Below are 25,545 nucleotides of genomic sequence, written 5' to 3' on the forward strand. Positions count from 1 at the left end.
ATGGTAGCTTTGGAGGGGGGGCACTATAGCATTATACCCTGGCTGAGGTCTCTCCCCTCTCCAAACTCCCAAGGCTCCACCCCCAAATCTCCAAGCATGAACCAAAATTCGTGCTGAATATTAACTATATAACCTTAGAAGACAACATGCTTGCATTTCCATGCTCCAGGAGACTTATATATCTCAGGGAGAATAATAGTGGCTCACTAAAGGATGGGTGGGCAAATCCTACTGTTCTGGGAAATCTGGTAAGACTAGGGGAATTACAATTCTAATACATAAAAAATCTCCATGGATATACTTGATTCCAGAGCACATACTGAAGGGAGATGTAAATATGGAGAAGATCATAAAGAGATACTCAATATCGTCAAAAGGGATGTTGTCCATCATATATAAGGCGTTAGTGCTATCAGAAAACCGAACAAAGTACGTTTATCAGCTCCGTTGGGAAGATCTTAACCAGCAATGGGATGACAAAGACTGGGAGCAGATTTGGACCACTCCTATGAGTAAATCCACGATATTCAACCTGCATCTTCAGAACTTCAAGCTACTCACGAGGTGGTACATGACCCCTTTAACACTAAACAAAATAAACAAAAACAATAGCACTACCTGTTGGAAGAAATGTGGGCAGCCGGGCTCTTACATCCACTGCTGGTGGGGCTGTCCAGTAATATGTCAATTTTGGAGGGAGGTAATCTTATGCGTTAATGATATGATTAATCAAAGTATCTCATTTACACCAGAAGTAATACTCTTGAATAAGTGGGATGACTCCACGGATGAAGGAAGGAGGAAGCTCACGTCGCTATTATTAGCTACGGCTAAGTTAACAATAGCAGCCGTATGGAAGTCCCCCAATCCGCCTACACTCACCTTATGGCACCATAAGCTCTGGGACCAATTTGTCATGGCCAAAATTGCAGATTTGAGCCGAGAGAATCTGTCACCACTCTTGGGCTTAAACATGACATTTAGAAAATTCTGGTCGCCAGTAGTACACTATATGGAGAGGCATAACATTCTCCCCACGAATCTAAATTATCATAGGTGGTTGTTCCTGTAAAGCAATACTCGAACTAATTAATCGCGTAGTTAACGGTGCCTTTCTGAGTAAGGTTGTTAGGGGTCAGAGTAGCTAAGGGACGTATAGGAAGTCTCCCCATTATATTTAACATACCTGGGTGGTTGTTCCCATAACACAGTTGGGGTGTTTTGTGGCCCCTAATTCTGATCACTGTTGAACAGGGTCATATACGGAAAAGAAGCCCTGCATTGCAACCATTGCTCCCTGATTCCTTGAAAAGACCTCGCTTGGTCCATGGGCCATCTGACCAATGCTGTGTTTTCAACTCTTATATCCCTCTTAGGTACACCCTCCTATCATTATTGTTGCATGTGTTATTCACTTGTATGCTTTTTGTTGTATGCTTTCAACATGTATCCCTATTTAGATCACTTATTGAAAACAATAACAGAAGCCATTTTGACACATGATTGGTCTGGGTTACTTGTTGATTCATACAGGAAGTATTCTCCTTTGTATTATGGCTATATCCCTGCAACTTCCTTTACAGTTGCTAATTATTTGGTTGCTATAAAAATCTCAAACACAGATGTTCAATTCTTTTGGCAAGATGTAATTCACTCTTAACAGGCGAATACACAGGAAGGCTTAAAGGTATTCCCTAGATTGAAAGAAATTGTTCTTGTGTGTCTGGAGCAATAGAAACCATCTCACATGTGCTGTTACACTGTCCATTGTTTATTGAAGCTAGGCATGATATATTGGGATCTCTTGTCAGCTCTGACATTCAGCTCTCTAGTAATTATATTATTCTGAAGCTGCTGTTTTCAAATGATGTCGGCTGTCTGGAAGCTGTTGCTAGATTTCTTGCATACATTTAAAAATGATCTTAGTATTGACTGTTTCATTGATTGTTCTGTTTTGATTTTATCCATAATCCTACCAACCTATGGTTGAAGGGATTGAAAATGAAATAAATTTTAGCAAAAATGTATACCCCGTTTTGTAGATTTACTTGATGCCCTTAGGCAAACCTAGGATTGCATACAAAAAGCTTTGGGTACTAGTATCAGAAGAGGGCTTCAATTTCCCGAATCTGCACCAATATAATTTAGCCTTCCTGCTAATGTGAAATACAAGACCATAGCTCCTGAGCAGGAAACATCTGAAGGGGCTCAACCCAGAAATGGCCTAGCTGTACCCTCTATGTAAGTGGGCAACCTTGGGCTCTACCCATTTAAATCATCCCGAAGTGTATTCTCCAGGAACTAAGGCTACTAGGTTGGCCTGGCAAATGGTTAGCACTTAATTGGCCTTTGACCCATTCACACACAAGGATCTAACTATCTGGCAAAATCCTAAAATAGGGAACAAGGTACTCTTTGTTTTATTTTCGAAACACTGGGTCTCTATGGTCTAATGTTCCTGTCTCAGTTGACTACACCAAACAATAATTTCAACAACACTCTCCACACAGAACTCTCACCAAGCTAGTTGGCAATAAATTCACTTAAAACAATTACCTCAGTTTTTGGTCCTAAGGCTTTTGCAGCTTCCTGCAAAATTCATACTCTCATACAACTTTTAAAGAAGTTAAAACCCATTCCCATTGAACTTTTAAATGAATACCCCAAGCCACTTGTCACAATGGATATATGTACTTAAACATTTCATCCATTTCAATTAAGTTATAATCTTCCATATGGAGAGTTTTTAAAGATTAAAACATAATTCAACAATGTCGCAGAATTGTTATAAGAATGTAATAAGAATGTAATAGATTGGAAACCCATTTTTTGAATCGGGGATACCACCATAGAGGTACCACCACATGCAAGAAATCGAGTCCAGTTGATCCCTAGAAGTATCGAATTCAACAATAAACAAGAGCATATCCAGAAAAGCATAACATGTGCATTTTAGTATACACCTTTAGCCAACTCAGTTAAATATATTATAAATACATATTGACCGGTAATTGCAGATTTGCCTGGATGTGATAATTGACCATTTATTGGATTTGGAAAAACTAAAAGTATTAGAGATATAGTAATTCGGTCTGATTTTTACTGAAATCAGCCAAATAGGGATAGTTCATCTGGATACTACCAATGTAGTAAGTGTTCTGTGTGTCCCTTCTCTTTGGAGATGAAGAAGGTTGAACATCCACAAGGTTTTTATACAATTAATTTTTTGTCATTTTTTAAACTGTAATACTAAAAGGGCAATATATGTCTCAGCTTCTATGTATTGGGATGAGTATATGCACTGTAAAGACACGCATTATAGAACACAGATCATGAATCCGCAATAAAAATACGGAAGCACCTTTTGTAGTATGTTTTGTAGAAAATGGGCTCTCTGCGGATGATTTGCGGTTCTTTATACTTTATACTTAGCTGCGGTGGCTCACGTGGTTAAGACGCTGAACTGCAGGCTGTGGAAGGTCAGTAGTTCAGCAGTTCAAGACCCGAGTTGCCGCATGACAGAGTGAGCTCCCGTCTCAGTTCGAAAGCAAGAAATTGCAAGTAGATAAATAGGTACCACTTCGGTGGGAAGGTAACAGCGTTCCATGCGCCTTGGTGTTTAGTCATGCTGGCCACATGACCACGGAAACGTCTTCGGACAATGCTGGCTCTTCGGCTTTGAAACGGAGATGAGCACCGCAACCCTAGAGACAGACTCGACTGGCTTTCGAGCACTTAGCAAACATGTATCATATGAATACAATCATTTTGATGTTCAAAAAAAATGTTGCACTGTCAAGAGGCAGCTTGGATTTCTAGGTTAAAAACATACGTGTCCTATGGACTTAATACAAATTTGGATCTGCAATGTTATATATAGGAGCTAGTTCTTTAAGACTACTTTGTAATGTATTTATATTGCATTCGTGATGGTTTGCATTTTGAGATATTGTTATATTGTATTACTAATGGAGGAGGAGGAGATTGGATTTATACCCCACCCTTCATTCGAAGTCTCAGAGTGCCTTACAATCTCCTTTCCCTTCCTCTCCCCACAAAAGATACCCTGTGATGTAGGTGGGAATGAGTGAGTTCTGAGAGAACTGCTCTTGAGAAAACAGCTCTGAGAGAACTTTTGACTGACCCAAGGTCACCCAGCAGCTGCATATGGAAGAGTGAGGAATCAAACCTGGTTCTCCAGATTAGATTCTTTTAACCACTACACCAAACTGGCTAGGGAGATAACTTCTGAGGAAGATCTACTAAGAATAACTTCTGAGGAAGATCAACTATGAAACAGGCTTACACCTAGATGCTCATCATTTACTACAACTTATTAGAGAAGCTGTTTTACAATATCACGATGGGACTTTTCTATGTTGGGAAATGAACTAATTTATGATTTTATATCTGCTACACACATAACAAATGGACTGTGCACACACTTGTATACCATGAGCCAAAGAAAGCTGTTTACATCACCTACTGTGAGAGAGATTTCACATAGGAACACTTGCCTGCATTTCATGTTAATGAAGCTTGCACACATTCAGCTCAGAGAGGATCATGGGAAAAAGAAGCATATGGTAGCCATTGTGAGCAGAGAACAATGACTAAGAGAAGAATTCCCCCATTACTGCAAAGACAAGATGTCACGTAGGACACAGACCTGATCTACATCTGTATAGCAGTTTCCTGTTGATGGCACCTTGAATGCCTGGGAAAGGCAAAATTCATCTGTACTTCAAAGGAGAAGCAGGAAGCGACATTTCACACCTGGCTAGATGGCAATTCCATGAGATAAGAGTGTAGTATTTCAAATATTGACCCAACCCATAGCATACCTGCCCCTTTTCACATGCACCAATAGGGAAGAACTATGGGATGGACTTGTAAGTAGGTGGGATTACAGACTGGTAAGATACCACCCACCTGGAGATTCAACTATAAAAGTAAAGACCCAAACCCTAGGTCTTTGCTAGCCACCTCCCTTCTCCACAACCTCTATCTTCTTTTCTACCCCTAAGGTCCAGCTCTCTATCCAACAATCCTTTGTCTACTTTAAGATCTCTTGGACTGCAGCCAAAGAGGTCCATACTTGCTTAGCGGATTCTAGCAGGTGTGAGTTAGCTTAAACCCCTAGGTATCACTTTCTACCCCATTCCCATTGCAACAGACAAGACTTCTGGACACAGGCAAGTATAAATCTAAATAGCTACCTTCCTACCTCCAAGTAAATAAGAAACTATCTTAATATTCTTTCTGTAATTCTAAAGGAACCTTGAGTGCATGTGAATTGAGAGACTGATTATTTTGTATGTGTGACTTTGATATTGCTCAGTAAAAGAATTATTTGTTTTGGAAAAATACCCATGTGATTTCAATTACTGGGACTCTGGGTTTGGACACGACCCTGGTATAGCTGGTCAAAACGCACGTTAAAAATATAGTCAGCCTCAGCTGTAGATAAAGCTGTTGGCGTAACATCTAAATTTGGGAGACAGAATCACATTATTAGTTGTGATATTTTTCTGTCATCTATATATATAAAAGAAAGTCCCCTCACCGTAAAATCAACGCCCAGGCCAAACCGCTGGACCTAGAGACACCAAATTCAGGGAGAGTGCTCCTACCATGGTGTAGGTGCTCGCTAAGAGGGGATTTTTAGAAATTCGACCCCATAAGTGGGTCAAAAGGGGGGAAATGTGCTACCCCATTGATTCCTATGCGGCTGCCAGACAGCTGACTCTCTGCACCCCCCACTCTCTGATTGGTCAAGGTGCAGCAGCGGTTGCAGGGTGCTTAAAGCCACGAGGGAGCCTGCCCCAGCAGTAACGTTTAGTGATCCTGCCAGCCCTGCCTCCACAGTGGCTTCTAATACTCCTCCCCCCTCCCTGTCCTACACTGGACAGGCAGCTGCCTGTCAGGTGTAGGAGAGGAGGTGGGATGCTTACAGCCGCCAGGGAGGTTTGCTCAGCAGGATTGCCTTAGCCCTGCTGCTGGCCCAGCCTCCCTGATGCCTTTAAATACAATCCCCCCCAACACCAGACAGGTCGGTGTCTGTCAGGTGTAGGAACAGGGCCAGGGTGTGAGTGTTAATGGGGAGATAGTAAAGGACATTTCTAGGAGCCATTTCAATGCATGCCTCCTTCATGAACCTGAAGAAATGTCCACCACATCACCACTCCCTCACACCAACTCCCCCTCACACCTCTCACCTCTTACTGCCCCCAAGAAAGTTCCTGGCAAACGTCAAGCCAGATACACCAACGCTACAAGGAGGAGGCAACTTAGGAATGCAACAAAGACATTTGCACATAGTACTCCTGCAGTGCACTGAGCTGCACAGGCCAAGTACCAGCAAGATCACCCTGAGGTGCTCAGAACAACACAGTCTCCATATGAGCAAAACAATCCAGGAACACAAGTAGAGAGGCCATCACTTTTGTGGAAGGTGGCAGGCGTTGACTTAACAGACGACTGCTTCTTAAATGGACAGTTCTGTGGCCTGCTCCAGAGTGAGCTCACCAAGCAGACTGGTGATCCTAGCACCTGAGGACAGAACCACCAATGTGGTTTACAGAGAGGTCCTTCAATAGAGGGGGGAAAAGTATGTATGTCTCACTTCATTTCTTACACTACAATCTTCTCCATTAGAATTCCTACAACAAATGTTACATTTCAAACTTCACATCATCAGTATTATAACTTAAATACCATAGCGAAGCACGGGTATCAGGCTACTCTATGTAATACGTAAGGACCATGTGTATTTTTATTAACTATAAAACAAAGCATAAATCACAGTGATTGCTTGGGGGGGGGGGGTTACGCTGTGATCCCAGTTTGTTTTTCAGCAACTAATCTGCTCCACATGCTGTGGGGGTGCCTCAAAATTGCACTATCCTGGCAAGATGGTATGTCTGATTAATCTTACATTATCAATCAAATTGTGCCTCACAGCTAATAATGTAATCCTAGGCTATATACTGTCTCTATGGATAACTTCCCAAGCATCATGTGTTAATGGTTCTGGCAGCTGGTTGCCATTGCCAAGCACATTATCTCACAGCACTGGAGATCTTGTATTCTTCCCATTGTGGATGACTGGGTCAATGGTATGATAGCTTTCTACTTAGGCGAGAGAAGTGCGCACAATAGATGAGAAGATTCTGAGACCTTCACTTCCATTTGGCAAGATTTCTTGTATCTCTTCATGCAAGAATGCCTCACTATCTCCACTCCTCGTTTGGCTGGATCCATATTACTTCTCATACCCCCAAATCTCACCCTCCCCTTTTAAATCTGTACTCTTAGCAGGCTGTGTGTGTGCAGCTCTTACTTCTCATTGATGGGCTAAGCTGGGGGAGAGGGTAGGGTTAACATGGCACTTGTTATATTCACTATCCCATGTGGGAAAACAGTTTTTAAAAACCTTAATGGGAAAAATATTTATGCCTTCCTTCTCTACCGAAGTGTATCCAAGAACTGACAACATACGAAAATGACAATAACCAATTAAAGCTCTTAATACACCCATCCCCAAAATCAACTCAGTAATTTCCTCTGCCATCTTTAACTAGATGCTATTAATAGGCTTCATAGCTATCACAATTTCAGCAGTTATGACTCTGATATTTTCCCCCTTCCCCAAATCAAAGAGCTCGGGCTTTGTAGGAAAAAAAACTATACAGGAAAAGAATGTCATGCTGCAATCTACAAAACCAGTATGGGGGAGGTTGCTGTGGTTTTCCTCAAGAATTTGTTTTCTCCATCTGCAGATCTGTGTTCTTATTACTCACATGCAGGGAGCAACGCAGCACAAAGGGAAGGACTGCAGCAAATAGGATTGCTCCATCAAAAGGAAACCGTTTCATTACATGTTTCCTGTGCTTCAGTCTTGGCCAAGAAGTTTCTGTTGGTGAAGAAAACAAAATGAGAGCAGGCACAGGTAGGAAACACCACTTCCCAGTGATATATTTCAGATGCATTTTTACAAAGTAGCACAGTAGCATGGAACTCTTCTACCATGCGGTTGTTAGAAGTAGAAAGGAATTACGTTGGAGAGGTTTGGGCTTTACCCTGTACTAATACAACAAACAGCTGGGGTGTTATAGGTGCAGAGGCTCTAGGCAGGGGCAATATGGAATAGAATTCTAATAGCTTTTAAACTGCCAAATAAAGCACTGCCATTGTGTTTAAAATTGCATTGGGGTGAGGAACTGAATAGTTGATCTAAAATCAGACAATCCCATATCCAGTTGTATGCATACACCAAGGTGCTTGAGATGTTTGAAGGATGGCAATCTATGACGGTAACTTGGGAGGAAATTAATTGAGCAGAAATGTTTCCACCCAGTGGCTGTCTAAAAAATTCCAGCAGCTGTGAAAAACCAATGTTGAACTTGTTTTATCCTGAGGTTGGTGATGTGCGAAAAGCTGGCTTCGATATAAACAGTTGGTAGACCACAACAGTGGCACACCCCTGTTTTCACACTTGCCGGAAGATGACCCAATCCCATGAATGTCAACTCAGAAGTCTTTCCTATTTTGCTCAAGGGTAACAGTAGGTAGAACTCTAACCTAAAAAAAAAAAAATTATAGGCTTAAGTCAGTTTGTAGGTATTGTGCAAGGATCATATTATTAAAAACAAAGTTTGCACAGAGAGGACACCTCACATGACAAATGCAGACAGCAGTGGGATAGGTAGCATGTCACGTCTAAATTCCTTATAATTTCTAAAAAACAGTTCCTATGAAATGAAAGCTAGATATTATATTCTGCCAATCTCTGAAACCTGAAGTTACAATATTAGAAACAAATGGTGTTTTATATCTGCTTTAATGTATGTTTATTATTTTTATATTGTTTTATATTTTGTTACCTGTCTTGGGTCCCATGATACTCAGAAGAAAGGAGGTATATATACTCTAAACAAACAAATAAATAAAACTATTATGACTCTTGAAAGATAAGTTAGAAGGCACCGGGAAACAGTTGAGGCAGCACTGCAGGAAACTGTGAATTAACATCATGCATCAAAGAAGCGACCTTCTGAAAGATAAACTCTTCTGATGACGGATCAGATAAATAGTTCTCCCCAGATTTTTATATGCTGATTTGCCCGCAGATACTAATGTGGGTTACACTGAAATCATATCACTTTTTCATACTGGCAGTCATCTTTCTCTTGCTTCAAATGGCAAAGCAGAATAAAGGTATACAGTTCTGAAGTACTTCATAACAGCGTTAAAACAATATTTTAAAAACACAGGGAAAATCCCACTTCATTTAAACAAGTAACTTTGCCTCCTTGGAACATGATGTTCAAAAGAATGGTGGCCCCAGCTCTGGGTAGTCAATTACTCCCTTCCCACACCTTAGTATGCAAGTTCCTAGTTCTCCTGTAGAAATGCTAGCTTGGGTTCAAGTCACTGTTCGAATGTGTACATACTGGACATGTACGAGAACTGTACTTCCATTTTAAGGTAGCAAAAATGCTAGTTAATTGTTCAGGCTGGTTCCAATATAATTTTGTTTCCTCCACAGAAAGACATCTTCTGGACAGCATAAAGAATATGACCGGACTGATTGTGTAGGCACTGAGAGACAGCATGCTGGGTGTCCTTTCCTTTTGGAGGATGACCTCTATTATTTCCTAGTCTGAACCTTTAGACTGTGCTTGAATTCTGAATTATTTAAGTCACAGACTGCATGCCCTGCAATCATTTATAGACATTTTGTCCCAATAAGGTGTTCCATGCAAGTGACTTAATTGTAGAAATAAGATCTTCAATGGTGCCTATGGTACTTTTATTGAACAATGTTTCTGGAAGGAAAGGAAACCTTCTGAGATCTACAGAATGATATATTCAGGTTTACCTGATTGTTTAGTCTCTCCAGGAACCACCATGTTGAGAAAAATAAGAAGTGTCAATCTCACTGAACAAAAAAAAAACCCCATTTAAAATAGCTAGACTCACTTCATTGGATTCAAAATTTATTGCACCTTGTGAAGTCGTACCCCATTTTACTGTTTATAGCAGAAACATTAGGAGGCAGATCTTGGTTTGTATATTTCAGCAACAGAGAGGTTATTTACTGCTGTACGAATAAAAAATAAAAAAGAAATAAATTGGTGTTAAAACCATGTAAAACCATGATGAATCTTGTAAGTTTAAAAAACATATTTAACAAACTAAATTAAACTTCAGTTTAGACCAACACCATGGGGATAGTATCATAAAACATTTTTAATGTGAACATTTCTTTACTTCCACAAAATGATAAAACTATTTACAACATTTTGCTTGCAGTTTGGTCACTTTTACATTAGCTACAGACATCTGCAGATGTTCTTAGGTGGGAATAGGTATGTGCCTAACTTGGGCATTTGATGACACAGGCTGGTTATACATTTTCCTTCTATGCAGTGGCTCTTTAACAGTGCACTGTGCTACAAATAAGCACTTTCTATTTACATTTCCCTTTTTATTTATGGCTCAAGAACAAAAGGAAAAAAGGAAAAGGAACCCCAAAACAACAGTAGCACTTCCAAACACTGCCAAGTATCCTATAATAGCACAATTTTGCAAAAAAAAGTGTGCAGTTGCCCAAATGCTTAGCCCCGATTTCTTTTTAAAAGTTAGGTGTGCAATGACATGTATAATTACCACAAACAGAGAACTGCACAGCCTTCTTCCTTCTAAAAATCAAGGCAATTGCTCTGCACACCTAATTTTCCCCCCAAAATCAAGGCACTTTTCTGAGCACAAACAAAAATCTCTTTTCCTTGCCCTTTATATACTGTATTTCCATTCAGGAAAACTACTTTTTTTCTATGGAACAACAATGATAGTTTTTGCACAAGGTAATGTGATATCTTTCACACAGACAAGAGTGTTTAAGCCAGCAATAGTATTTCCATGTTAAAACAATTCCATTGTCTTTGCACACAGAATTCCTACATACATTCACAGTTTTCATGGATTGTAATTAGCTTCTCCAGTTGTGCTTTTTAAAATTCCAGGATTTCCCCCTGCCACCCCCACCCCCAATAGTAAGTGCAAAGCAAAATGTCCTGTGCAGCTACAATGGCTGTAGAGTTATAAACTCTATATTGATGAGAATGTTCATTCATTCTCCATTTTCTTCACCTGCCTTTTCAGGTATGGCTTCCAGGCTTCGACGGGGCTTGGAAACCTCAGCATTTTCAGATCCTGGCTTATTCAGTCCACATGAGACAGTGGCATAGTGAATTTGTTTTAGATTCTCCTGTGCTTCGTTTTTAGCATATTTGAGAAGATCAGACTGGCCCTGTTAAGTTAAAAAAAAAAAGAGTCACAGTTATCAATGAGTATTTTACAATCTTGATTGCTTGTTTTCATCTTGGTGAATATGACAGTTGAACAAAATCACTTTGTGATAGGGCACACACAGATATGGCCTTAAATGGCTCCATTCTGGACCCTATACATTAACAGCAGAGCAGCACTGCATAAACAGCAACTTTTCTGCTGCCCCTCCACCAGTGCCGTCTCATCTATGCTCCATGGGATTGTTCCCCCATGGGTCAGGGGACCCCCAGGAACACAAGGAAGGTCAGGATGGGCTGGAGTGAGAGGAGAGAATTGACCAAAACCACCCTCTCTCCCTTCTGAGAGTGGAAGGGCCAGCTGCAAGCAGACAGGCAGTGTAGGATCCTAGCCTCTACATGCAACTGGTTAGATACAAACACCTTTCCTAGCACACCAGTCTCTGTGGCAAGTGATTTTTGTTAGATTTCAGGTAAATCAGATGGAATGAAAGCCATAAGGAATTTGTCATGCTTGCAATCCTGCAACACCAATATCCATGTGCTGGGTTCCTTTGATCTCTTTATGAAGAAGTAAACAATCTGTATCCATTATCAGAAACTCAAAAGGGCCCTGCAATGCATTCCAAAGGAATGCTGAGACCCAGCTGAGCTCTGAGCAGGAGCAGGAGACAGAGGGGTGAGTGGTTTTTTTACTTGCTTTCAGCTGAGAGGATTCAATGCAAGGAGCTCCTGGTTCTCAGGGGACGTGTGTGCTCCCTTGAGGCCAAGGTGGCTGACCTGGAGAAGCAGAGACAGTCAGCTAGGCGCACAGAAAAGACTCTCAGGGACCTGTTAGCTACGTCCCACTCTGGATCTGGCAGCCCCGCTGCTGTCAGGGAGCATGAGGGTCTAGGGGAAACAGGGCACCGTGCTGAGGATAAGGGGAATGTGCCCTCAGAAGGGACCTCTTCCCCAGCTGGTGAGCGGGTATCCTTTTGCACCAAGGAACCATCCCTGGGCAGGTAGTGGGTGATTCGATCCTTAGGCAGGTAGACCGCTGGGTGGCGAACCCGCGTACTGACTGTATGGTGACTTGCCTGCCTGGTGCAAAGGTAGCGGACATTACGCGTGTTTTAGATAGGCTGGTAGATAGTGCTGGGGAGGAGCCAGTGGTTGTGGTGCATGTGGGCACCAACAATGTGGGGAAATGCAGTCGTGAGGTCCTGGAGGAGAAATTTAGGCTGCTGGGCAGGAAACTCAAGGCCAGGACCTCCAAGGTAGCCTTCTCAGAAGTGTTACCTGTTCCACGCGCAGGGCCGGAGAGACAGGCAGAGATCAGGAGTCTCAATGCGTGGATGAGACGATGGTGTAGAGGGGAAGGGTTCAGGTTTGTTAGGCACTGGGATACTTTTTGGAACAAGAGGGAGCTGTACAGGCGAGACGGTCTCCACTTGTCCCGAGAAGGAACCAGGCTGCTGGCGCTTAAAATCAAAAAGGTGGCAGAGCAGCTTTTAAACTGAATATTGGGGGAAAGCCGACAGGAGATGAAAAGTCTCTGGTTCGGGTTGGCTCATCTCAGAGAGATGAGGGGGTACCTGTTGCTTTTCTACAGGGAGGTGGATTGAAATTGTCCACAGAGGCCATGGCTGGTGACATGGACTGCCGGACAACGACTCGAGATAGCAAGAGGAAGGATGCAGGCTTAACTTGTAAGGGAAATTACAGCTGTTTCTATACAAATGCTAGAAGTGTCCGAGGTAAAATCGGGGAGTTGGAGTGCTTGGTGTCGGAGGGAAAAATAGACATTGTGGGTATTTCTGAAACTTGGTGGGATGAGGAAAATCAGTGGGACACAGTGATTCCCGGTTATATATTATATCGGAAGGATAGGGGGGGAAGGGTTGGAGGTGGGGTAGCTCTGTATGTCAGAGAGGGTATAAAGTCTAGAAAGATTGAGAGGCTAAGTGAATTGGATTCGCTTCTGGAAGTTCTATGGGTTGAAATAGGGGGGCCAAAAGGAAACTTAACACTGGGAGTTTGTTATCGCCCACCAGATCAAAAGATAGAGGAGGATTATAAAATGATGAATGCCTTAAAGATAGCAACTAGACAAAAACACTGTGTAATAATAGGTGATTTTAACTACCCACACATTGATTGGGTCAATATGTGTTCTAGCCGGGAAAAAGAGATTGAGTTTCTAGACACTCTAAATGACTGTGCTATGGAGCAGATGGTCACGGAACCTACCAGGGGAGAGGCGATCCTTGATTTGGTCCTAAGTAACACTCAAGACCTGGTGAGAGATGTAAAAGTGATTGCACCGCTTGGAAACAGTGATCATAATGTTGTTGAGTTCATCATTTGTACAAATAGAGAATTGGCCAAAAAGACTCACACAACCATTTTTAACTTTAAAAGGGGTAATTTCTCTGATATGAGGGGACACGTGGGGAGGAAACTGAAAGGAAAAGTAGAAAGGGTCAAAACAATTGGGGAAGCTTGGGATCTATTTAAAACTACGATCCTAGAAGCTCAAAAAATATATATTCCGCAGGTTAGGAAAGGCACAAACAGGTATAGGAAAAAGCCTGCATGGTTAACAAACAGAGTAATGGAGGCTGTAAAAAGTAAAAAGAATTCCTTTAAGCAGTGGAAAGCTAGTCACAGTGAGGCTGATAAAACGGAACACAGGCTATGGCAAATAAAATGCAAGTCTGAGGTCAGGCAGGCAAAAAGGGAATATGAGGAGCATATAGCAAAAAACGTAAAAACCAACAATAAAACTTTCTTCAAATACATTAGAAACAGGAAACCAGCCAGGGAGGCAGTGGGGCCCTTGGACGACCAAGGGGTAAAAGGAGTATTGAAGGATGATAGGGAAATGGCTGAGAAGCTAAATGCATTTTTTGCCTCCGTCTTCACTGTGGAAGATGAGAAGTGCTTGCCCACTCCAGAACCACTGATTTCAGGAGGGGTGTTGAAAGACCTGAGTCAGATTGAGGTGACGAGAGAGGAGGTCCTAAAACTGATAGACAACTTAAAAACTGAAAAATCACCAGGCCCAGATGGCATACATCCGAGAGTTCTGAAAGAACTCAAATGTGAACTTGTAGATCTCCTGACAAAGATATGTAATCTTTCCTTAAAATCTGCCTCCATTCCTGAGGATTGGAAGGTAGCTAATGTCACTCCCATCTTTAAAAAGGGTTCCAGAGGAGATCCGGGAAATTACAGGCCAGTCAGTCTGACGTCGATACCGGGTAAATTGGTGGAAACCATTATTAAGGAAAGAATTAGTAGGCACATAGATGAACAAAACCTATTGAGGCAGACTCAGCACGGTTTCTGTAAGGGAAGATCTTGTCTCACTAACCTGTTAGTGTTCTTTGAGGGGGTGAACAAACATGTGGACAAGGGGGATCCAATAGATATTATTTACCTTGACTTCCAGAAAGCTTTTGATAAAGTTCCTCATCAAAGGCTCCTAAGTAAGCTCAAAAATCATGGGATAGAAGGACAAGTCCTTTTATGGATCAAAAACTGGCTAGTTCATAGAAAACAGAGAGTGAGTGTAGGTGGGCAATTTTCTCAGTGGAGGGTGGTAAGCAGTGGGGTACCGCAGGGATCAGTACTTGGTCCACTGCTTTTTAACTTGTTCATTAATGATTTGGAGATGGGAGTAAGCAGTGAAGTGGCTAAATTTGCGGATGATACAAAGTTGTTCAGGGTGGTGAAAACCAGTGAGGATTGTGAGGCACTCCAAGGGGATCTGTCAAGGATGGGCGAGTGGGCGTCAACATGGCAAATGGGGTTCAATGTGGCCAAGTGCAAGGTGATGCACATTGGAGCTAAAAATCCTAAATATAAATACACATTGATGGGGTCTGAACTGGCAGAGACTGATCAAGAGAGAGATCTTGGAGTTGTAGTGGATAACTCACTGAAAATGTCGAGACAGTGTGTGACTGCAATAAAGAAGGCCAATGCTATGCTGGGGATTATTAGGAAGGGTATTGTAAACAGATCAGCCAATATCATAATGCCCCTATATAAATTAATGGTGCGACCTCATCTGGAATACTGTGTGCAATTCTGGTCACCACACCTTAAAAAGGATATTATAGCTTTAGAAAAAGTGCAGAAAAGGGCAACTCGAATGATAAAAGGGTTGGAACACTTTCCCTATGAGGAAAGGTTAAGGCGTTTAGGGCTCTTTAGCTTGGAGAAAAGACGACTGAGGGGTGACATGATCGAGGTTTATAAGATTATGCATGGGAAAGAGCAGGTAAAGAAAGAGGTACTTTTCTCCCTTTCTCACAATACAAGAACTCGTGGGCACTCCATGAAACTGCAGAGCGGTCGGGTTAGAACGGATAAAAGGAAGTACTTCTTCACCCAAAGAGTGATTAACACTTGGAATTCACTGCCACAGGAAGTGGTGGTGGCTACAAGCATGGACGGCTTCAAAAGGGAATTAGATAAGCATATGGAGCAGAGGTCCATCAGTGGCTATTACCCACAAGGTATAGATAGGGACTCTGGGGCAAGTGATGCTCTGTCATCTTGGTGCTTGGGGGGGTCAACAGTGGGAGGGCTTCTAATGTCCTGGCCCCACTGATGGACCTCCTGATGGCACTGGTATTTCTGGCCACTGTGATACAGAGTGTTGGACTGGATGGGCCTTTGGCCTGATCCAACATTGGCATCTCTTATGTTCTTCTGTTCTTATGAAACTGGAAGGCTTTAAGGAATACTTTCAAGGTTTGGGATTATGTTCAGTTGCCTTGTCTAGAAACCCAGGGTTGTTTTTTTCTACTGACGTTCCTGCACCTACAAGCAATTGAGAGGAGAGAGATTGGATTTATAACCCACCCTTCACTACCCAAAGGAGTCTCAGAGCGACTTACAAACCCTTTCCCTTCTCCTCCCCACAATAGACACTCTGTGAGGTAGGTGGGGCTGAGAGAGCGCTCTCGAGAACTGCCCTTGAGAGAACAGCTCTGAAAGAATTTATGACTGATCAAGGTCACACCAGCAGCTACATGTGGAGGAGGGGGGAATCAAACCCAGTTCTCCCAGATTAGAGTCCGCGCTCTTAACCACTACCCCAAACTACTGGATGGGAGTGAATGACTGTTGAGTCAAGAGTTCTATTATCCTGAAAAATAGCATAAGGTGCAGGGGCTCAGGTGATTTATTTCAGTGCTGCTCACCATCCCGTGAGAGGCAGCAGAAATGCTTTTCACTAGCACCTCCTCTGAGAAACGACCAGTAGTTCAAAGGATATGGAAAAGAGTTTCTAGGACAAATGTCTTCACCTCCTGTGAAGGTAGATTGCTTTGCAATGGGGAAGGCAATGAGCATGGTACAGCTTTATAAAGCAGAAGCTGTATTTCCCCTGAGGACTGTGCTGTTCTGGAACAAGAAGCCTGGACAATAAAATTCTGATCAATGAACACACAACGCTTCTTTACAGAACTAGGCAATATGTTAACATTCACATTTCTATGCCACGAGATTATATAATATTCAAGATTATATAATAATCCAAGAGGCCTAAATTACTTTTTGCCAGTCACAAAGGGAGATTTAGAAAGGGGTAGGATGTATAAAGAACCTGGCATTTCACCATTTAATTTCCCCCCCTTTAACTGAGACCATTCACCTATGGAATTTTGGTTTCAACAGCATTATTGAATCTGTACAAGAAAACATGTGCTTTAAAAAACTCCCATAAACCTGCAATAAAGAGAGTTAGTATTACACATTACAGTAGGTTAGATTAATTATATGTTATCACAAACATTTCCATGAATTTCAAACACTGCATGGTTTGCTTTGACATTATTTAGTCTGCTTTGTTTGATTTCAGCTTGTTTAAACATGAGCTAGTTGACTTTTGCTTTTGCTAAAATAAACGGAGTGAATTGCATGTTGGGCACAATCTGTAAAGCTCCTGGAATTGAATTCAAGCCCCACTGAAATTACCAGAAACTCTTAACGAAGTGGGACAAAAGCTGAGCTGTTCTTCTTGACTTTTGTATTGGTATATCAAGGTACATGTGATAAATGACAGGGAATGATTATTAGCAATCCACAAATTAGCCTCCCTCTTCACTACAAAGAACAATAAAGCACCACCAACAATCCTATTTAAAATAATTAATTCATAGTTACTACTATACATCACACAAGCATTTATTTCAGCCAAACTATACCATATACCTGATCCAGAGATCACTCGGAGCAGTATTAATCTGCAGACAAAGCCTCACTCATAGGAACAACAGAAGCCTCATACTTAGAAATCAGTATGGATGCATATGTAGTTCTGTAGATGCTACACGTGTTATGTTTGCAGACATTTTGCATACCTAGTAAAGCTGATCCATTAGTGAATTTCTATTTTGCCACAGAAACGCCATTCTCTGGATGAGGGTTTATCTATTTAACAATCATTTTTATATGAAACAGATTTTCCCCCAAAATAGATGGCCATTATTTACCTACAGATAACTTCTTTCTATACAAGCTCTGTTGGAGAGTTCTTATAAAATTGCTGAATGTGTACTCTGTAGGTCATGGGCAGCAGACATGCTTGATGTGCTTATTGTACTCATTGTTACATGGCTTTACCTCAACAAGAACTACAAGGCTTACTGTACACAGAGCACAAAGAAGTTTTCCTTTCCAAGGCCTTTTTTTATATACAAATCAATATTCTCAACCTCTGCAATGGTTTCAAACATATCCTCCCATTAATATTCCTCTGCTATCTAATAGGGCGCTTTCACACACGTTGACTAATGCACTTTCAAGCCATTTTAGCAATTGTTTGCAAGCAGATTTTGCTGTTTCACACAGTAAACTCTATCTGCAAAGTGAATTGAAAGTGCATTGTTCAGTGTGTGTGTGAAAGTGCCCAAGGCAATCACAGTACCATCCTAAAGAGAGCTATGCCCTTCGAAATGAATTAGCTTAGAAGGATTTAGCTCTCCTTAGGATGGCACTAATAGGAGCCACAGAAGTTCTGTACCACAAATATCAGAATATTGAACCCATTTCACAATTCCCTTGTTTCTACATCTATATGTGTTGAGATTTCTCTGAGGTTTTCTCTGCAGCTGAGTTTTTCTTCAAGCTTAATTCTGTGTTATACACTTCGTTAGCCAAACAAGTGCAAAAACAGGTTTATTGGTGACGACTTTGGCTTCTTTCTCTATTTATTTTGTGGCTGCTCTTGGGAGCTGAAGGTGAGATTATAATTCCTGTGCCAAGGTTCATGTGTCGCCCCAAAAAGTGTAATTGCCACTTCCAATGACTGCTGCCCTTGTTGTTCTGGCAACATAAAAAACGGTAGGACCACAGGATCATTTAGGTGTTTTTCATGCCAGTGCTGCTGCCAGGGAGGCCTCTGCTGCTGGGTCTGCATTCTTGTGGTTTTATTTTGCTTTCTGTGGTGTCATTATTTTATACAAATGTTTTACTGCTGCTTAGGGGATGGAATGGAAGAATACAAATGAAACCGGCATTATCCCTTGCACTTAACTGGCAGATCCTTAAATACTATGGAAACAGTGGGCTGGATCCAAAGGAGCCCTTGCGAGAGTGACAGAAGTCTCCCACCTTACAGAAGGACTCTTTCCATGAGTGGAAAGGCACTTCTGGATCCAACCCACTCGCTGTAAATTGATGCAATGCGTGGGTGAATGAAGATGAGAGCTACAGTTTGTATGTTTAAAAATTTTTCTACAATAGATCCTCTAATACATCTGAGTGGGAAGAATGAAGCTGAGAGGAGGTGAGATGAAACTGTATTTTCAAAAAATGGAAAGAAGGCTTTCAAAATGTGTGGGAGAGAAGGAGAATGGCATAAGATGCTGTAACATTAAAATAGACTCCAAAGTTTAGAACAGAGATGAGTTACTCAGTGGGTAAAGGAAATTAGGTGATGAAATGTAGGCAGACAGCTGCACTAACTTTGCTATACTTCTTCATTCTGCCAAACAGAGAACACTGCAGATGACAAATGGAAACAGTTCTGCATTTTAATTGTATAGTCTTATGTGGAAAAAAAGCTTTGTTTAATGCATGATTTTATATTCATACAAAATGTAAACCAAAAAAATATTCTGGAGTTAAAGCACACAAAGGAAAAATGTGCAGCAAGCATTTTCAGTTACTAAAAATGCTTTCCCTGTGTACATCATTAAGTGCTATTGACTGATTTCGAAAAGAACAGCAAAGTATTTAATTTTCTCTTCCTAACTACGTTAATGTTAATACAGCTGCTTCTTTTCAGACAAATAAACAGATTCCTAATAGCTACACAGAGCCTCCTCAGAGCCCTTGCCACTTCATAGAAAAACTGGTAATCATCACTCCAGCCTTACATTCAGACAACTGATTTTGCTAAAAGCGCTAGAACATTTTAGACGTGTCAAAGATAAACAGCAGATTGGGGGGGGGGGAGCTCAACAAAAATGGCACACTCTTCCAAATATAATTTTAAGGAAACAAAAACTGAAGTGCAGTAATCTCCGATGCTTCCTCTATCTCTATAATTTCCCTCATGAAAATTCCTACATGAGGAGGTACCTCGATGTGCACCAGGATTTTACTGTGAAAGGCTCAAGTTCCCGAAGCTTACTGGATGGCCTAGCATATTAATCTCTCAGTTTAATCGGCTCCACAAGGCAGAGAATTAGCCCTCTCATAGGTACTGTTGTGTCTGCAGAGAGTCACTAGGTAGCCAGCACCTTAGTCAGAGCTTGGTCCTGAATAATAAAAGGACCAAGGATCCTAGGAACACCAATAGGATCCCTAGGTGGACATTCAAACCCACCAGTAGGGAGAGCTGACTAGGGATTGGCCAGGGACCAAATAAATACAGGACATCGCGGGCTTGTTTTGTTGTTGTGTGTGTGCCAATAAACTAAGCTGATCACTATGCTGAATCACTGAGCTTCCCTGCAACAAACTCACTACACAACAGGTACACTAAATATTGTAGTTTAATCAAGATGGGTAGCCGTGTTAGTCTGTCTGTAGTAGTATAAAAGAGCAAGAGTCCAGTACTACAAAATCTGTGGCAGAGTATGAGCTTTCATGAGTCACTGCTCACAGTTCACGAAAGCTCATAACCCGCCACAAATGTTGTTAAGTCTTCAAGGTGCTACTGGACTCTTGCTCTCTTCTACTAATGTAGTTTAAGTTTACATACTGTATTAATTTTTCGACTTATATTTTCTACTGGATATAAGCGAGAGGAATGGGCTAAAGAGGCTGAACATGTATGTGGAATGAAATGGACAGATGAAGTCTGAAACCTAGAAGAAAGCTGCTGCAGAAAATCCATTGCACTGCTAAGAGAGTTTTACACCAGTTCAACATCCCTGCAGATCAGTACTGATTCACTGGTGCATTTACATCACTACACTGGTTTTACTTTGTCCTACTCCACACTGTGATTTTACTGTTTATCTTACATTGCACTCATTTCTTTCACACTTTCTGTTTGAGTCCTCAATAATGTATCTTGATTTTTCATGACCCTCCCATCTTATTCAAGATAACACAAACACTGGATCCAACATTCTACCTGTGTCCAACTACAGCTGCATAAAAGAAGGGTGCTACAACTTTTCAGGTCTCAGGTTTCAAAATAAAAGCTGCATTTCTGCTAAAAACACACATTTTTCTTACTCAGCAGATCTGCACTTGATATCAGTCCGCTGACAGGCATCCCTTTGGTAATGAACTAAAAATGGTAACCGGCGGTTTACTCACCCAAACAATAAGCATACGTTAGTCATTCAATACAGGGGTTAAACAGATCCCAAAGAAAGTCACAGGACAAAAAAAAAAAGGGAGGGGGTGTCCACTTTTTCCACTTCTCTTGGTCACTTTGACTCAACTTTTTCTGAAGCACAATAGGCATTACCTTTAAAATTGTAATATTCCAGGTAAAATTCTCCACAGCTTTCTGTAGTTTTCTCTCCTTTAAACCTTCCTTTGCACCTATATTTTGCAAGTTTTCATGAAACTCCATTGCTGGGGGAGAAAGGAAATACAAATGTTTGTAATATTATTCTTTTATCCACTAGAGGATCTCCTTGAAAAACAGTAACTTACATTATCAGCTTTCCTTCAACAACTACATTGTCAAACCAGATGGGGGAGGAAATCCACAGAGGAAAGGTATATAAGATGCATAAATGCTGGCCTACCCCCTGCCCACACATGACTGCTGACTTGTGAGCATGACATCTATGCACATAACAAATGTATACATATACATACCATCCCTGTGATCAGAAATCCTACTTTTTTAAACATTCCCAACCATAGGAATAGTGCATACCATGTAGACAATGCACATATCCTTTCTTAGCTGAAGATCTCTGGATCTAACACATAATTTTAAAATACATCAGTTTTCAGTAACATTTTCTGTTTAAAAAACATAAGCCCAAACTCTGATTTATGAGTGGTAGACTGTGGGAAATGTAACCCCTATTGCTTAAAATCCCCATCCAACAGCTGAATAAGTGCAACCTCTATACCAGCAGTAGCACAGACCATGCATTCAGAGGAAATGGAAGGAAAAGAAATCAAGCCTTTCTCCATGATTATCCCCCACAAGCAGAGGATAGGTACCATTATTCACAGTTTGAACACACCAGCATGCATTCTGTAGAGGGCTTCTGAGTGCTAGGAAGTATCTGGTTTGGTGCTCATGTGTTAACTACTCCTATGATATAGACAATGTAACTATAAAATAAGATCGGAGGAGAAATCTAGTAACTGTTAGACTTCTGCTGCTTAACTATAGTATGGTCAAACTACTGAATAGCTAATAAACTGCAGAAATGATATATATGTGTCTAATAGCCAAGTTGCCCCCTCTGTGCGGATATCTAAATCCGCACATCGGGGGCACTTGGGGGGCAGGAAGATTTTCCTGCACACTTGGGCCAGTCCCCAGGTGTGCAGAAAAATCTAAAAAGTTTTAAAAACTGTATGGGGGATATTTAAATCCAAAAAATTAAGAGCATTCCCTGCACATGCGCAGAGAATGCTCTGGGAACTCTGCGGCGGGCTGGCAGCTGGAAGGTGCTCAGGCCTCGCCGCCAATGCTGGGGGGGAATCGACAGGGGGAGATCATCGGGCCTGGCGGCTGGGAGGCACTCAGGCCTCACTGCTGGTGCCTGCAGGGGGGCACCGCTGATGCCCGTGGGGGGAGAGGGAAAATTGGGGGGGAATCAGCGGGCTGGGGGGGGGGGAAGGCTTACCAGCAGAGTTGCTTCTACAGACCGGGAGTCTTTATGAATATTCCCCCCCCCCGTGAGTATTGCGGGTCCCGCTTCTGGTTTTTCTGACTGCCAAGACAATCACCGGATAATGGCATGACAAAAAGCTTTATTATTTCTTTGTCTCTGTCTCAAATGAAATTCACCTCAAGGCCTAGCACCTTTGAAACACTTTGTTAACTGGGACTAAATCTGTAAATAATCTACTAAAATAATTTTAGTCCATTAAAAGCTCCATTTCCTTTAACATTTTTAAAATTTCCATCAGACCTCACACAGAGAGGAGGGGGAATGTAACAGTTCTTGGGAGCTGAGATAATGACTCTGACATGACTTTCCTCAAATTGTAGAATTACAGCAACAAGCTATATTAGTACATTTATATTTTTTATATCCAGTGGTAGTTCAGACACATCTGCAATTTTATTCTGGCTCAGGTGTGAAGTGGCGCCTCGCCGTCATGACAGAAACTATTCTTTAAACTAGGATCTGTGTCCACTATGAAACTGGCATGTAAAACAGGTCAACTTGTTGGAAGCAGAGGAAATGTTAAAATTAATATTGTAAAAGCCCACAGTGCAGATTAACATGAAATAACAAAGGAAATAATTATACAGCTAGAAACCTTTACACTGCATAAATTGCCCCAATTAGATGCAAAAGAGTTATTTTTAGCACTAATGGAGATGCAATGGTGAATAGGTATAAGCAATTATACCAGTTTCATCCAGCAGTCTTAATGCTCAGCCATCCATCTATTATTTGGTTAAAGAATAAAATTCGCATGCCAAAAGTTGTCCCAGAGAAGTCTTATGATGAGCCAATTCAAGGGCACCTTGGGCCATGTAATATATAGCAAGTAACATAGCCCATCAGAAAATGCATTGTGTCTCCTTGCATATGTCCTTTCATCCAACTGTGGTCATCAGACAGCCATCCCACCACATAGGGTGGCCCATCTGGCATCAACCAGAGCCCAGGCCTTTTCACCAGTGGCTCCGGCTCTGTGGAATGGAATCCATTAAGAGGTGAGGGGGGCCCTCCATAGAGATCTTCAGGTGGTACTGCAAAGCCCACCTGTTTGCCAGGACTTTTGAGGGAGTCTGAATTAGCAGGCATCTTTTTTGGGGGGAGAGAGATTTGGAGTTTATTTTATTAATGCTTTTAAACTAAAAAAGTTTTAACTATTATTGTAAGCCGCCTTGAACCATGACAAAAGGTGAAATATACATGTTTTAATAAATAAATAAAATAAATTTCCATTTCATTATGCATCACCAAATCGTGGAGAGGTATTGTGAATTGAGTCTCGGTTTCTCCTTAATTTTCTTCTGTGAAGGTCTCCAAGGCATGGAGAGCCATGAATCCCACTGAGATTTATAAATGATAAGTGTTCTAAAGCATCTGCACAAGGCCTCTTAACATCAAGTCTTTGGTGATGCTTAATGCACATCCTTTGTAACTCATCAGCCCAAATCTAAATTAAACTCAATTAAGCCAGGATAATTAATACAGCTACAAACATTATATGAAGGTATTTAAGAAAGGAGTAAATGCTGAAATTATTACTTGGTTGAATAAGTAAGTCAAATTCGTGGAAAATTACAAAATCTACCTCACTAGAAAAGTGTGTTAGTTTAATATCTGTAAAGAGAATTGATCTGCTTACAGCTTCCAAGTACATTTCCCTCAGGACTACTACAACACAAGACCATTCTGTATTGGAATCAGATCAGAATGTGATCTAAAAGAAATCAAAAATTTCTATAGTTTTTCATTTTACAAGTAATCTTGACATAAGAACTGTTTCATTGCTTTGAAACAATCACTCCCCCCCACCACCATTCCTCTTGTATTTTCTTTCAAGCATTCAACTTTAAGCATTTCTGGATAAAGTGGACTGTTTGGATCTTTTCCATTCTGGTTCCTGGCCTGGTTATGGGGCTGAAACAGCTGAGGTCACCCTGCTGAATGACCTGTGCCATGAGATGGATGTAGGAATTTCAACTCTGTTGATTCTCTTGGACCTCGCAATGTTTTTCAGTACCGTCAATCATGGCATCCTTCTGGACCAGCTTTCTGTGGCCAGGAGCACCTTTAACAAGCTTTGAGTGGTTAATGAAATGTGGCCTTTCCTGAGAAGAAAAGATCTGGCTGCTCTAGTACTTGGCCTGGTTTACATTTAGATTAGATTACTGCAATGCACTCTATGTGGGGCTGCCTTTGAAAACTTTGGAAATGTCAGTAGGTACAGAATGCTGTAGCTTTGATTTAATTGTTTTAATGATGTGCTTTTGTGTAGTTTAATGGTTTTTAAGACGTGTTTTTATTATTTGTTTTAAATCTGTTTTTAAGCCTTTAATGTTTTTAATCCTTGGTGACTCTGATCAGGACTGAATGCTGTTGTTCAGTTGCACAGTCGAGACTGACTGTTTGCAACCCCATGGAACACAACATGCCAGCCCCTCCTGTCTTCTATCGTGCTCCGGAGTTTGCTTAATTTCATGTTCGTTGCATCGATAACACTGTCTAACCATCTCATCCTTTGCCATCCCCTTCTTCTTTTGCCTTCAATCTTTCCCAGCATCAGGGTCTTCTCCAGTGAGTGCTCCCTTCTCATTTGGTGGCCAAAGTATTTGAGCTTCAGCTTCAGTATCTGGCCTTCCAGGGAACTGTCAGGGCTGACTTCTTTTAGCAAGGAGATCAAATCAGTCAATTCTAAAAGAAATCAACAGGACTGAATGGTGGGGTATAATTTTTTATTTTATTTATCTATTTTACGGAATTTAGATCCCACCCTCCCCGCAAGCAATAATGTCCTTTCGCTTATCTGTATACATCCATTTACGATGGGGAAGAATTAATAAATGCCTGATTTCTCTATCAATCTGTTCAAGCAAATACATTTCTCAGAAATAATATTACAATGTGCA

At 41.3% G+C, this 25,545-nt stretch overlaps 1 protein-coding gene across 2 annotated transcripts in view; it reads right to left on the reverse strand.

Annotated features, from left to right (window-relative positions):
- Positions 1–11,084: 11,084 nt before the first annotated feature.
- PLCL2 (phospholipase C like 2) overlaps positions 11,085–25,545 on the reverse strand; it is a 120,801-nt gene continuing 106,340 nt past the window's right edge. For both annotated transcript variants that reach the window (XM_015407039.1, XM_015407038.1), the window contains exons 6-7: positions 21,244–21,353; positions 11,085–11,317 (exon numbers count right to left, since the gene is read on the reverse strand). In XM_015407039.1, the coding sequence (XP_015262525.1) occupies positions 11,138–11,317; positions 21,244–21,353 (290 nt within the window). In that variant the 3' untranslated portion in view covers positions 11,085–11,137. The remainder of the gene's footprint in view (positions 11,318–21,243; positions 21,354–25,545) is intronic.

Source organism: Gekko japonicus, unplaced genomic scaffold, assembly GCF_001447785.1.
Source record: "Gekko japonicus isolate JY-2015 unplaced genomic scaffold, Gekko_japonicus_V1.1 scaffold2063, whole genome shotgun sequence".
Taxonomy (NCBI): domain Eukaryota; kingdom Metazoa; phylum Chordata; class Lepidosauria; order Squamata; family Gekkonidae; genus Gekko; species Gekko japonicus.